Here is a 13,200-nt window from a genome sequence, read left to right on the forward strand (position 1 = left end):
AGCAAAATCTCGACGAAGAGAGGAAGGCAATGATCTCCAGGGCCCAGCAGCAGGAGCGAGAACTTGAGGAGCTTCACAAGAGGCAGCGGGACATGGAAGAGAAGATCAAGAAGCAGGAGCGAGTGCTCCTCGAGAAAGAGAAAGAGGCGCGTGCCAAGGAAGAGATCGAGAGAGCCCAAGCAGAAAAGCTCCGACTGCTACAGGGAGAGATTGAGATGAAGGAAGACAACATGCAGCTCATGAAGGTGAGAAAACCACTCGGGGGGGAAGGGGGGGCTAATGACTTTCTGATCTCATCAACAGGAGGAAATGAAGAGACTCAAAGAAGAAAGCGCTGCAAAGCAATCAACTGAAGCACACAAGATGGAAGAGCTCCAGAAACTGCAAAAAGAACTGGAGGAGATGTCGAAGAAGAAAAATCTGGTAGAGGACGAGGTTTCCAGCTTGCAGAAGGAAGTGCAGGAGGTAGTACTGGTGCTGTGCGTCAAAGAGATGATGTGGATCGGGCAGGTCAAGAAGCGAGAGCAGATGCAGGTAGATATTATCTCGAGGTTGAAGAGAGAACAAGCGGAGAAGGAGAAGAAGGAGCTCAGCTTTCAGAAGCAGGTGACGTCACTTCTGGGCATGCCACTGGTGGTCTGACTTGTTGCTCCAGGTGGAAATGATATCTGTGGAGAAAGAAAATGCACAAGTGAAGGTAGGGAGAGGAAGGGTTGAGGCTTACATGCCAGCGGGGGACGGCAAGGACGACCATGACTGGGGCTGACGGTACCTAAAACCAGATCAAAGAGCTCGAGCAGGAGCTCACGGCTATTCGCGACAAGCGAGCTGTTCGTGAAGTATCCGAAGCTGTGGCAAGCGGCAGCAAGGTGAAGCTGACGGCGGAAGAGCAAGCTGCGTTCCAGGCATGTCGACATGGGCGGGAAGATGAGCTGTACAAGGTGAGAGGGAAAGGGAGGGACGCGGTTGTGACTCTTCGAAGCTCCTCGAGGAAAACGTTCACGTCAACGTGCGAAACGAAGCTGGAAACACTCTGCTCATGGTCGCCGCTCAGGTGATAGTCGATGATGGCTGGGAGGGAGTGACACAACATACGCTGCAGAACAACCAGAAGAAGATGTGCAAGGCAAGAAGCTTTTCGCTCTTCTTCTTCTGATCCTCCTCCTCAGATTCTACAGAACCGAGCTGCCGATCTCAACGCGCAGAACCGCATGGGTCAGACAGCTTTGCATTTCTCCTTCGCTTTTGGTACGTCAAGTCTGCTTGCGATGTGCCGTGAGGCAGGCTCAGGCTACATGGAGTTGGGCAAGTGGCTGGTGAAGAAGGGAGCGAGCACCAACATCAAGAACATCGAGGGCATGACGTGCTACGAAGGTGACGCACTCCCAGTTTCACCTACCTCAGCCATGCTGCCTCCCCTCTCCCTCTCTACCCCCCCCCTTTCCTCCTCCCCCCTTCTTTCTACTCCTAATTTCCTCTAGGTCTGAGCAAATCGCAACCTGCCATGCCATTTGTTGAGCGATATGTGAATGGATGAATGTCTGATGTGTATCAACCTAGCCATGTGTCGATCATTCGCCTTGCTCTCTTTGCTTTCTTTCATTCTCCACATTATCGTCGGTCTCTCTCCTGCCCCTCAGCTCGGCACCGGAGGCTCTCGATCAGTCGCTCTTGCGAGGTCGCTATGTTCTTGTGCCTCAGCAGCATCTCCTGCATCTTCTCGTTCTCCTGCATGAGCCGCTCGACTCTGACAGCCAGGTCACCGCCTGCTGGCATGCTGAGGGCGAGCAAGACCCTAGCGCAGAGCTTCTCCTCTCTCCTGCGTCTTCCCTTGATGAGCAGACGGTCCATTCGTGCACGTTGAACACCATAGGCATGCAGCAGTCTCATGCCCCATCGCAGCAGGCACAAGCGACTCCTGTAAGCTGCGATCCTCAACCTGCCGTGGCACCATACCTTGCAGGCGTTGTTTCTCTTCCAGAGCTGCAGTGCGAACTTGAGTATCGCCCGTGTATGCTGTCCCCCATCAGCGTCCGCTAGCCTGGCGATCTGAACATCACCAGCATTGTCTGAGTAAGCTGAAGGGACTCGCTCGGGAGTTGCGGGGCCACAAGGAGCAGGAGAAGCAGGTGTCTCCTTGCTCAGCAGCAGCGGAGTGAGGGGAGGCGAGGGGAAGGCCCATGAACAGTCGCGACTATCCGCGTTTTTAGCCACAGGTTTGAGGGGAGTTGGAGGTTTCAGATGAGAGAGAGAGCGTGGAGGGACTTCGCTGCCGGTGTGAGGGGAGGGAGGGGAGGGAGGGGAGGGAGGGGAGGGAGGGGAGGGACTTGCTTTCCTAGCGCAGGCAACAGGGAGGCATGGCAGCATGGCGGGAGGAGGAGTATCAAGATTCAAACCTGGAGGCGTGGTAGGCCCGCCGGATCTGAAGGCTCCGGCCGGACGGTTGAAGTTCGAACTTGATTCCGGAACTTCGGAAACTTGAAACTTGAAACTTGAAACTTCAAACTTGAAACTTGAAACTTGAAACTTGAAACTTCAAACTTCAAACGTCAAACTTTAATACGTTGAAACTTTCAAACTTTGCTGTTGTCTGCCTCGACATCTCCACCCCCTCTTTCATCTCTTCTACCACCCCTTCTTTTCCAATCAGCGTCACTATGCTGCAGTAATCCGCTGCTCCTTCTCCTCCTCTCCCCTCCACCTCCTCTATCACCTCCACCTTCTCTATCACTTCTTCACTATCTATCACTACTTCACCCTCTACCACCTCCATCTCCTCTTTCATTACTATACCTTCCTCCTACCTCTCCTTCTCGACACGAAAATCGCCTCTACTTTCCCGCTCCCCCCCCCTGCCTCTTTGAAACCTCACGCCCAGCAAGCAGCCACCGCTCTCCTCTCCCCTCTCCCTTCTAGCCTCTCCTCGGTTTCTTTACCTTTGTTGAGAGCCGCATGGACAATTATCATAAGCAGGATCTGAAAGACTTCTTGCACCGAGTTCTCTCGCCTACAGTGCTTGTCCTCCCAACAGGAGATGCCGAGAAGGTTGCTCGCAAGAATGAGCTCTCCTTCATTGACCTGCTCCGTCCATGCTCACTGGTTGACACCTCCCCTATCGCTGTTCACACTACCCGTGATCAACCATGGCGGGTGCCTCGTATGAACATTCGGTTTGTGGAGAGTGGGGAGGTGGAGCAAGCGCCCGAAGAGTTTGTGGATGTTGTGCTGGATGGCGTGATCGCATCTTCGGCTTCCACTGCCCAAGGTCTCATCCCCGAGATCAAAAGCAAAGAAAGCGCCGCCCTCGTCACCCAGGACAAGACAGAGAGAGACCTGGCGCCATGGTTCGTTGACTACCGCGAGGAGCTGCAGCGAGGGCTGCGATGTAGTGACCATGAGTACTTTGACCATCCCATTGCAGCCATCCTTGTTGTCTCTTCGCAAGAGGTGGATGTGGTAAGTGGAGAAGGGCTCGCCTTGCTCTTGTCTACTTGTGCTTCCTGCATTGACATCTGAGCTGTGCGGCAGATCTCCAAGCTTATGGCTCTCATGTCCATCGATGCTCTTCCCGCCTTGTTCCGAGAAGGCCTAATGGACCCCAACATGCTCAAGCATTATGTGCTGCTCCATGACAACCAGGAAGATGGAGGAGCGAGAGAGCGAGCAGAGGAGAGTCTTCGTCTGATGTGAGCCTTGCCACAGCCATGGTCATGCCGTGATGTTGCTCATCGCAGGAAGGAGACGCTCGGAGCTCCCTCCTGCTCCCTCCTGTGCATCAACTCGAACGAGAAAGGCGCTGCCGGCCCAAGTGACGACATCTGGACATGCCACAGGCCTCACGCTGCTAAGATGGACATTCCGCCGCTAGAAGAGAACAGGAGAAGAGGAGCCTTCTTGTCTCCTGCTGACTGCGACGCCATCACCCGCTTCGTCTCCGAGTTCGTCACCAAGTCTCTTGTGCCTCATATGGACAAGCGGGTCCGCATGCTTAATAATCAGGTGGATGTAGAGACAAGAGGGAAGAAGAAGAATCGTGAGGACGAGAAAAGGAAGGGAGGTGGAGGTAGAATATGCAGGACGGGGAGCCAGGAGAGAAATAGATGAGGACGAGGAGATGTGGGAAGCATCTGATCGCTAAGCAGGTGACGGCGGTGAGGAAAGGAATCAAGAATCAGTTCAAATCCTGGGGGAGCTCTCTCTTCGGGAAGCCTTCGGTACCCTGCGCTATCGAGCTTCTGTAGAACTGTGTCTAAGCTGTTGTTGCCATAGGGTGAAGCAGGACGGGAAGGTTTCATCGAAGGGTCCGAAGCTTCTGGCCCCATCTACCTCTACACGTCCACAGAGGGACAGGTTCCTCTCCTCCTGTCTTGTTGCCAGCCTTCTCCTTTGGTCTTGCTTACCTTCCCTTCGTTTCCATTTCTTTACCTCCCTGCTTGTCTTGCTGCCTTGTCACTTGGAGATTGCAGATTCGAGCGCTAGCAGATCTTGCGTTCATGCTCCATGACTATGACCTTGCGTTGTCACACTACAAGCTTGTTCAGGGTGATTTCAAGGTTTTCTCTTCCATCTGTCCTCCTGCTTCCTGCTTGTATCCCCTCTTCCTTCCATCCCACATGTCGCTTTCTTCTTTCCTCTCTCCCCATCGTTGCCCGCTGTGATTCTCATTCTCATTGTTGATTCTTGCAGCGCGACAAGGCATGGAGGCATGTGGCAGGTGCTTCTGAGATGTCAGCGATTTGTCACTTCATGATGGTGATGAACAAAGACCAGCAGCTCTTCGTTTCTCTTTCACTCTCTCTCCTCCTCCCTCCTCGCTTTCTCTCCTTGATTCACTTTCTTGTTGTCTTCTTATATTTTTCAACTTCAGTCACCCGATACGAAGAAGCATGTTCAAGATGAGTACCTAGACAATGCTTTCATCAACTATCAAAGATTCGGTCGGGTCCGCCACTCCCTACGCCTCTCTTTCCTCCATGCCGACATTCTCCGAGCTCGCGGCAAATTTGTTGAGGCAGCTGAGAAGGTAGGAGAAGCGAGCACACGCTTTCTGCTTGACCTCCTTCTTTTCTCGATCATGTCCGGGTTGTGAGTTTCCTTCCATAGCTGATCCGTATCACGGCAACCGACAATAACGATCTTCGGTCTGCCATCTTGTATGAGCAGGTGACCCCCCGCTTCCCCTCCTCTCCATCCTCTTGTGTCTCTGCTCTTCGTTCCACTCTCAACCTTGTCCGCTCCTCACGTTTACCCAGGCCGCTCTCTCATTCCTGCAGGTGCGAGGAGGAGGAGGAGCACAAGTGAGAAAGTACGCGCTGCATCTGGTGCATGCGGGGCATCGCTACCTCAAGGGAGGGCACAAGGCGCACGGCCTGCGCTGCTACCTCGCGGCGCTGCAGGTCTACGAGACAAGAAACTGGACGCACATCGACGACCATCTCTACTCGGCGCTCGCCAAGCACTCAATTGCCATGCACATGCTCCCACAGGCTGTCTCCTTCTACGTGAAGCTGCTGGGTAACCAGGAGGGCAAGCCCGCTGAGCGTCAGCTCATCTACCTCCGCGACTTCGCGCTTGTCATGCGGCAGCACTGTCCCCAGCTGGTGATCTCAGACCTGCGGCTGCCGCTCATCAAGGACACGGGGCTGAGCATCTGCCGTAGTGAACCCAACGCTGATGAGGAGGCTGTGAGCGCGAACCTGAGCAAGGACTGCATCCTGACGTGGAGCGACCTGGAGGAGGCGCTTGTGGACGCTCGCAGATGGAGAGAGCGGGTGAGGCAAAGCAAGAGCACGTTGCAGAACTTGCGAGCAGCGCTACCTGAAGCTGCCCCTCGCAACAAGCGATGCATCGTGGTGGACGAGGAGACGACTTTCAGCCTCGACCTCGTGAACCCGTTGCAAATCCCTCTGGAGCTGAACAGCTTCACCCTTGAGTATGAGTTCTCCTCCTCCTCGCTCCCTCCACCTCATCAGGACGTTGCAGTGCCCAAGGAAGTGGAGTGGAAGGAACACGAGGAAGAGAGCGCGATGGAGATCGAGCAGCAAGACCTGACGCTTGAGCCTTCCTCTCGGACGCGGGTGTCGCTGCACATGAAGGCGAAGAAGGAGGGATGGGTGAGAGTGAAGGGCGTCAGGTGGAAGCTAGTGGGGGTTGTCCGTTGCGTGCACCACTTTGACCTGAAAGGGAAGAGGCTCAACGACTCCAAGGCGAGGAGGATGCAACGCGAGTACCAGCGGGACGAGCGACTAGATATGCAGTGCGTCCCTCCCATGCCTAGACTGCAGGCGACGGTGAGTGGACTACCTGACACGGCTCTCTACGGCGAGATCGTCCGCTGCCTCCTCCACGTTCGTAACGTCGGGAGTAGAGCTGCTTGCGGCCTACGGTTGGCGGTCTCGCACCCTGCCTTCTTCTCCAGGGCGAGTGGGGAGGCTGAGACTGTCGAGTATCCTCAGGGATATCTGTCGCGCAAGACAAACAAGCACGAGGAGGAGAGCGTTCCTCTGCATCCCTTTGATGCCAGCTGGGAGCTTGAGCCTCCTGTGCTCGAACTCTGCTGGGGAGAAAAGAGTGTGCTGGAGGCAGGGCAGGCGGTTGCTATCCCTATCTGGTACAGGGCACACCGACCAGGAGCGCAAAACTTCAAGCTGCTGCTGCACTACACCTCGACAGACTCGAAGAGCGCGATGCGATATCGCCTGCTGCGGGTGAGAGAAGAAGGATGAAGTGTTAGACAGTGCAAGGAAGAGGAACGAGGATGCAGGGTGAGGAGGGGAGAGAGAAAGGATGTTGAGCAATGTTCACAGCTGGAAGCATCGCAGTATGTCCTGCCTTCCCTCAAAACGTCAGTCAACCTCCGATCGTCAGGTGAAGTCGATCAGAGAGATTCACAGTTGACTTTCTCCATCAGCCTCGGACATGGACCGGCTGACCCTCGCGCTCACCGTCGACTGTGTCTTGAACTCCTCTTCCCTCAGCGACAACACGCCCTTATCGCCCATGCACGAGGCAGCCAAAGGGAGGAGCAAGGCTGAGGCTTCTCTCAAGCTCCTCCAGGTTCTTCTTCTACTCCCTTGACGCAACTCGTGACGAGCATGCAGGTCATGTGCTTGAGCTCGCGATGGCGAGCGATGCCGCTTGCACAGGCAGGAGGAACCACGCAGTTTTCTGTGGCCGGAGGGAGCAAGGCAAGAAGGAAGCATAGTCTGGGGCAGGGCTCACGCACTCCGCAGGTAGTCATCTACCTTCAAGTGACTCCATCTGGAGATGCCGAGCAGAAGGTGAAGGAGGATGAAGAAAAGATGCGTGTAAGAGTTGAGAACAGGGAATGACAAACTCGAGCGTTTCCTTCACCCCCGACTGCAAGCACATGGCGCTGTCCTCCTCTCCTCTCACGGGTCTGCTCTCATCGTAAGTTGCTGCATGGCTGATCTTGCTGCAGGTTTCTTTCACTACTGGGAGCAGCGGAGGTTCTGCCTCATCCACCCACTGCATGACACCAGGGAGCTTCAGGTGACTGACCCTCCACCTGCAAGGAGTGTGAGGAGAGCACAGGACGACATCGGAACCCGCCTCGTCCTTCTGTGGAGCACGAGTGACAGCGGCCGCATGGGTTGTGTCTTCCTCTCCTGTGGAGAACCTGAGTCGCCTGCCCGGCCTGACATCGACTCGCTGCTCTACAACGTGTGACTCCGCCTTGAGCTGTTTCCCACCTGACATGCCAGCAGCACTCGGACGCGAGCCTGCAGAAAGAGCATTCGTTCACGCGTGATGGTGACAAGCTTGCGAGGCTTGCGGCGCACTCCTTAATGGAGAAGCAGCAGCTTTGCCCCCTTCAGGTGGATGAGAGAGGAGGAGGCAGGGACCATGACTAGTCGACAGTTACGAGTTGAGGGGCCAACTGACGTCACGCTTGAGGCCTGCGGGAAGCCTATGGTGGTACCGATCACCATCCTCGTCTCTAACAGCGGGTGGTCGCAGCCTCTGAGGTCTCTCTGTCCTCCTTGGCCTTGCACGAGCTGACAGTTACTCGTGACAGCATCAGCTTCGAGGCTCTTGCGCCTTCCGAGGCCTACGGGAGGTACGATGATTGTCCATCTAATCTTGCTTGTCTCATCTGCTGTGAGTAGCACGGAAGGTCAAGCGATGGTAGAGAGAAGTTGGGACTTCGAGTGGGGAGGATGTCTGCGAAAATCGTTGAAGCTTCAGGCCCGAGAAAGAGAATGCGTCAAGCTCTCAGTCTGCGTTTATCGTCCGGGCGTGTACAACCTCAACAGGTTTCGTATCACTTTCTCGCAGCTTCAATTTCCCTCTCAGGATTTTTCTGCCTCAAACTTCCAGCACCTGCTGCGAGTGCATGCTCCATAGAAACTACCCCGGAACTACCCCATTCCTAGCAGATGCATTTCATGTAAATACGAAATCATATTCGGACATGCGATGCGTTCGAACGAATTCACTTTGACTGGTACAAATTCAATTTCCTTTGCATTCTTTCCAGCTGCACATCGAGTTACGAAACAAGTTAACCGAACATAATCATCTCACCATTCACTGTCAAAAAGATTGCAATCCCCGCAGGACCAGGGATATTGCTTGTTGCGAATGTGGATGTAAGGGAAGGTGTTCTTGGCAGGGTCCATGTGCGGATCGTTGTGATGGTCCATGTGCACCTTGTACTCCCACGCTCCGACAACACCGACAAGCACGAGGCCGCCAAGGGAGACGTTCTTCCAGAAATCAGACTCTGCAAGATACGTCAGTGCTGCATCTTTCTTGTAATGGTTGAACCGTCAGCTCCGCCATGAGCGAAACTACGAGAAGCCTTGGGTGCTGTACGAGGGATGCGGAGAGCCTTGCTTGCCACGGAGGCTAGCAGCAATGTTATTTCTTGAAGCATGCAAGGAAAAGTGTGGATACGAAGACCAAGAATTCAAGAGGAGGCAGCAGCGGGCAAGAAATTCAGTGGTTGACAAGTTGATGGGGCAAGAGTCGGAAGAAGAAAGACAAAAATGAGGTTTGAGGAGATGGAAATTCGGCCTGTTCAAGGGAAGGGAGAGGAAGGAATACGAAGAGGGTTGATGGCGAACTCGGAGCAGAGGAGCAAGTAGCGAATAGCGAGGATCGAAGTGCACGGGGGCGAGGGGAGTTATTATGCTGTGAGGGTAGAGCGAGAAGTGAGGAGCGGGTAGGGGAGAATTTTGAGAAAGGTCAGAAGAGGCGAGGGGAGAATGGAGAGAGAGGAAGGCAGATATCGAAGGGCGAGGAGGAGAGGGAGAGGAGAAAAGAGGGGGAGAGTGAGGTGGGAGGGGAAGGTAGATGTGGGAGGGTGATGAGGAGAGGGAGAGGAGAGCGGGGAGGGGAAGGCGGGTGCAGGAGGGAGAGGAGGAGAGGGAGAGGAGAAAGGGGCGAGGAGAGGAGAGTGGTTTTGGCATTCTGTGCAAGGGGTCGCACTCACAGAGGCGCTGCATTGCGGCGAGGGCGTTAATTAGGGTTACTAGGACCCAGGTCCTAGATATAGTATAACCCACACCACCCACACGTTCCACCCTACCCTCTATGCTTGACCCTGGTCCATCGCTAAACAAAGTCCCTTGGGGTGGGTAGTTCATATGTCAGTTGAAGACCTATGATACGGGGGTGGGGGTGGGTGATGATACAACTCTTCATCATCACCCCCCTTGTTTCCGTCAAAAAGTACCCCTCCTTGTACCCCTACCCCCTACCTTGGACAGATATGGACCCCTGTAGGAGCCACACGTAGTGGACGCTGACACCACTAGTCTACCATCTTTCGCGGTTCACATCATTTTTCCAAGCAGTTACGTAGCGGTTATTTGGAGGTTACTTGGCGGTTTTCAGGGCGCATCGAACGGACTGCCATCATTCGCGAACGAGATAGGCATGGCGGGTTTGAACATGGCGCTGGCGATCGCGGCGATCGTGGGGACGAACTATGTTTGCTCCATGGTCGGTCTCAGCAATACAGTTACCATCATTCTCCAGGTGCGCAACAGCTGACTCTGCTCCCGCTCCTGCTACTCCTATAACCGCCCACTGAGCTCCCCCCCACCTTCCGTCTCGTTTGTGCCTGTTGCTGATGATGTATGTCGCGAGGCTGGTCAGGAATGTTGAGGCACCTGAGCCTTTGCATCTTCCTTGTGTTTTCATTCGCTACATATTCTCTATGTTGTTCGAAAGCCTGCTGATCACTTTGACCGCGTCTTATGCCTTCAAACAGTTCCTGGTCGCCTTGGTTCTACCTCGGTCTGTGTGCCTATCTCAAGGTTGAGGGTAGAGTGACATCCTGTTAGCATCATCGCTCCCTTCTTTGCTAAGAAGATTGTCGGATCTCCCGCTCCTCCGGTGAAAGACCTTCAGATCTTTCAGGTTGACCATCGCAATGTTGATTGTAAGGCAATAACGGGATGCCAGGGCTCGGAAGTTGAACTTGGAAATGGAAAAGTGACAGTCGTTGAGTTCTGGGCAACATGGTGTCCTCCTTGTCGCAAGTCGATCCCGTGAGTCAAGTACAGAACTGTCAAGTCAGCCAGACGCTGACTTGAAGGTGTAGTCACCTCAACAGCATCTTCGACAAGTATAAGTCCAAGGTGTTCAAGTCATGATCGACCAAACCGTGGATGACGCGAGTACCTCAGGACGTTCAGATCATCGGGATATCCTCCGAGTCGGACAAGACCATCAAGGTCTTGAGTCCTCTCGCGGCAGACACGCTTGACAAGTCTGTAGGCCTTCTGCGACAAGAACAAGGAAGTGGCTCCCAAGTACACTATCGGCTTGGACACCACCGGGAGTGTGTCTCGAGGATATCCTGTTCGCTCTTCTTGCTCTTCTGCGCATGTCCTCTCATCCTTAGCCCGCAGGTGGAAGGAATTCCAGCAGCCTTTGTCATCGACAAGAAGGGCATCGTCGCCTGGCAGGGTCACCCGATGTCGGACATGGAACAGGTCACGTGACGTGCAAGGGGTTTCGCCCTGAGTCGCCTTGGATTGCAGGCTATCAACGACGCTCTGAAGAGCGAATCATGAAGAAGGCATCCTACCATAACAAGCCAAGGATCATCGGATTAGCTAGGCAGGATGATTGGCAGCTCACTAACCTCTTGTCGTAGAGCAGTTTTAAGTTTGCTTGACTTCACGTGACACTCGAATCAAAGGTGGTGTCAGGCTCAGCTCGCCCTGCAAACCATCACACTATACGCGCTATCACACACTGTCAAGGCTACCTTTGCCCTGTTGATGACATCAGCTGAGTCAACTTGCGGCCCGCGCAACATCCGAGTACATCCCTGGGATATGCGACCGTGCCAGAGTGGGTCTGAGCAGTACGAGGAGATTCCACCTGGACTGGTTCATGCCGACTCGGAGGCTGTGCCTGATGATGCAGGACGCTACGAGGTACACATCCCTGGCATGCCGATCTGCCAGTGTCCGACCGAATGTGATGGATGTCAGCGCGAGCTCGATCCCTCCGTTGCTGCACATCATCTCCAGACCTGCAAGCGTCGAACCTCCAAGCTTCCTATTGCGCATGACAACCTTACTCGAACAGTCAAGGCGATGCTCAGCGAAGCCGGCCTCTCAGCATGGGCACAAAACCAAGGCCGACATCCTCATCCCTCGGGCCTGGGATGATGGCGGACGTTACGTTGGTCCACCCCACATTGAGAGCTCGACACCACTGGGGTGCTTGCTGCTGGTCGGCGAGCTCGCCTGCCTCGGGCCGATCAGTGCCGCACAGCCCCGGTCCCTGGGCATTGATTCAAGGCGTCGCCGCCGTCACGGGTGGTGTTGGTCTCGGCTACCGCTGACTCGGAGGCTAGTGAGGAGGACCTGGATGCGTCACCTCGAGCGGTACCGTGCTCCTGTGCCCAGCCTCCCTCTTTCCGCTTCTCGCTGTGCGCTGTGTGCAAGCAGGTTTAGCTTGTTCCTGCTTTGTTTTGCAGGCTTGAGGCACTTTTTACCTTCTGCAAGTAAATCTTCGTCCGCTGCCCCCGGCGGACCCCCGGCGGACGCCCGGGCAGCGCCGGCTCCTTGTCGGCGGCTGCCCTTTCTCCGTCCGTGGCCGCCAGCTTTGCGGCGGCGGCGGACGTCTCGACTGATCAGTCGGCTGCCTCCGGGTATCGCGTCTAGTAAGGGGGTTTCATTTCGGACGTCCCCTTCTGCTGCTTGTTACCCCTCCTACAGGCTTGCTTGATTGCTTGACCCTTCGGCTGCTTGTCTGCGCGGCTTCGCGCGTGGGCTGGCGGTGGTCGAAGATTTACGGTACCGGGTCTGCTGCCAGATGCCCGAAGTAAATCCTATCATGGCACGTCCGCGGTGCTGGTTACGAAGTTTTGGTCTTATTTTGTTGTGTGTGATTATGCAGCTTCTCGCTGTGGAGCTGTGTGCATGCAGGTTTAGCTTGTTCCTGCTTTGTTTTGCTTGAGGCACTTTTTACCTTCTCATGATGAAGGGCGATATCCACATCCCTGGAATCCGCGATCGAGGGTCCGAGCACTGCCGTACGAGGGCTTGATGGCGCACGTGACGTTGGTCCACCCTTACATTGGTAGCTCTCCCGACCTGACCAAGTGGGGGGAGGTCAACCTCGACGCCCTCCATGTTGCAGCGTCTGAGAAGATTCGCAAACACCGCGCTGCATATGCTATGACTACTCCTCCTCGAGCGTTCATCCCTCTTGCCATCTCGACGGACGGTACCCTGCCTCCGCTTCATCTGGTATCTGGTGGACATCATTGCTCAGCGCTCGATGCCTCTTGAGGATGCGGCGTTTGGTCGGCAGTCGGCACTTTGTGCCTGATGACGGACCTGCTGCTGAGGTCTTGGCTCGCAAACGCGCCGCCACCTATCAGCGCCTCACTATGCAGCTGACGCTGGAGGCGCTCCTGTCTGGTGCGAGGCGCATGACGCCCTTGCGGGCGCAAGCACTCCTCGAGCCAGAGGACAGCTCCTCCTCGGACTTTGTCGAGTCGCCCGAGGAGGAGTCTCGGAGGCTAGCGAGGAGGACTACCTCGAGCGGTACCGTGTTCCTGTGTCCAGCCTCCCTTCCGTCCGCTGCCCCAGGCGGACCCCCGGGCAACGCCGGCTCCTTGTCGGCGGCCGCGCCCTTTCTCCGTCCGCGGCCGCCCGCTTTGTGGCGGCAGCGGACGTCTCGCCGGACTGACAGTGGTCAGTCGGC

General features: G+C 55.3%; 3 protein-coding genes across 3 annotated transcripts; 2 read left to right on the plus strand and 1 right to left on the minus strand.

The window, feature by feature from the left end:
- Positions 1 to 2,952: 2,952 nt before the first annotated feature.
- On the plus strand, positions 2,953 to 8,367 carry TRS85 (trafficking protein particle complex subunit 8; the record flags this gene model as incomplete). Its single annotated transcript, XM_005838768.1, has 19 exons — positions 2,953 to 3,456; positions 3,529 to 3,686; positions 3,735 to 3,978; positions 4,143 to 4,214; positions 4,270 to 4,350; positions 4,467 to 4,553; positions 4,687 to 4,752; positions 5,104 to 5,163; positions 5,274 to 6,707; positions 6,807 to 6,867; positions 6,911 to 7,056; positions 7,101 to 7,280; positions 7,325 to 7,397; positions 7,442 to 7,512; positions 7,555 to 7,683; positions 7,728 to 7,838; positions 7,882 to 7,988; positions 8,039 to 8,080; positions 8,130 to 8,367. 19 exons carry the CDS (start codon positions 2,953 to 2,955, stop codon positions 8,365 to 8,367), a joined length of 3,864 nt encoding a protein of 1,287 aa, XP_005838825.1.
- Positions 8,368 to 8,475: 108 nt separating this feature from the next.
- GUITHDRAFT_102457 (hypothetical protein) lies at positions 8,476 to 8,899 on the minus strand (the record flags this gene model as incomplete). The annotated part of the gene is made up of 3 exons (XM_005838769.1): positions 8,476 to 8,500; positions 8,548 to 8,746; positions 8,791 to 8,899. 3 exons carry the CDS (start codon positions 8,897 to 8,899, stop codon positions 8,476 to 8,478), a joined length of 333 nt encoding a protein of 110 aa, XP_005838826.1.
- Positions 8,900 to 9,888: 989 nt separating this feature from the next.
- On the plus strand, positions 9,889 to 11,172 carry GUITHDRAFT_161438 (hypothetical protein). The gene is made up of 9 exons (XM_005838770.1): positions 9,889 to 10,005; positions 10,201 to 10,286; positions 10,314 to 10,389; positions 10,435 to 10,520; positions 10,574 to 10,610; positions 10,659 to 10,706; positions 10,750 to 10,833; positions 10,884 to 10,967; positions 11,016 to 11,172. Exons 1-9 carry the CDS (start codon positions 9,904 to 9,906, stop codon positions 11,046 to 11,048), a joined length of 636 nt encoding a protein of 211 aa, XP_005838827.1. The 5' UTR covers positions 9,889 to 9,903; the 3' UTR covers positions 11,049 to 11,172.
- Positions 11,173 to 13,200: the final 2,028 nt, after the last annotated feature.

This window comes from Guillardia theta (assembly GCF_000315625.1).
Source record: "Guillardia theta CCMP2712 unplaced genomic scaffold GUITHscaffold_10, whole genome shotgun sequence".
Classification (NCBI taxonomy): Eukaryota; class Cryptophyceae; order Pyrenomonadales; family Geminigeraceae; genus Guillardia; species Guillardia theta.

Bases quoted from the DNA above. Each gene is read 5' to 3' on its own strand.
- GUITHDRAFT_161438 (XM_005838770.1), top strand. From the start codon at position 9,904: ATGGCGGGTTTGAACATGGCGCTGGCGATCGCGGCGATCGTGGGGACG. The intron at 10,521-10,573 runs GTGAGTCAAGTA...TTGAAGGTGTAG, and splicing joins CCTTGTCGCAAGTCGATCCC to TCACCTCAACAGCATCTTCG. The intron at 10,707-10,749 runs GTCTTGAGTCCT...ACAAGTCTGTAG, and splicing joins AGTCGGACAAGACCATCAAG to GCCTTCTGCGACAAGAACAA.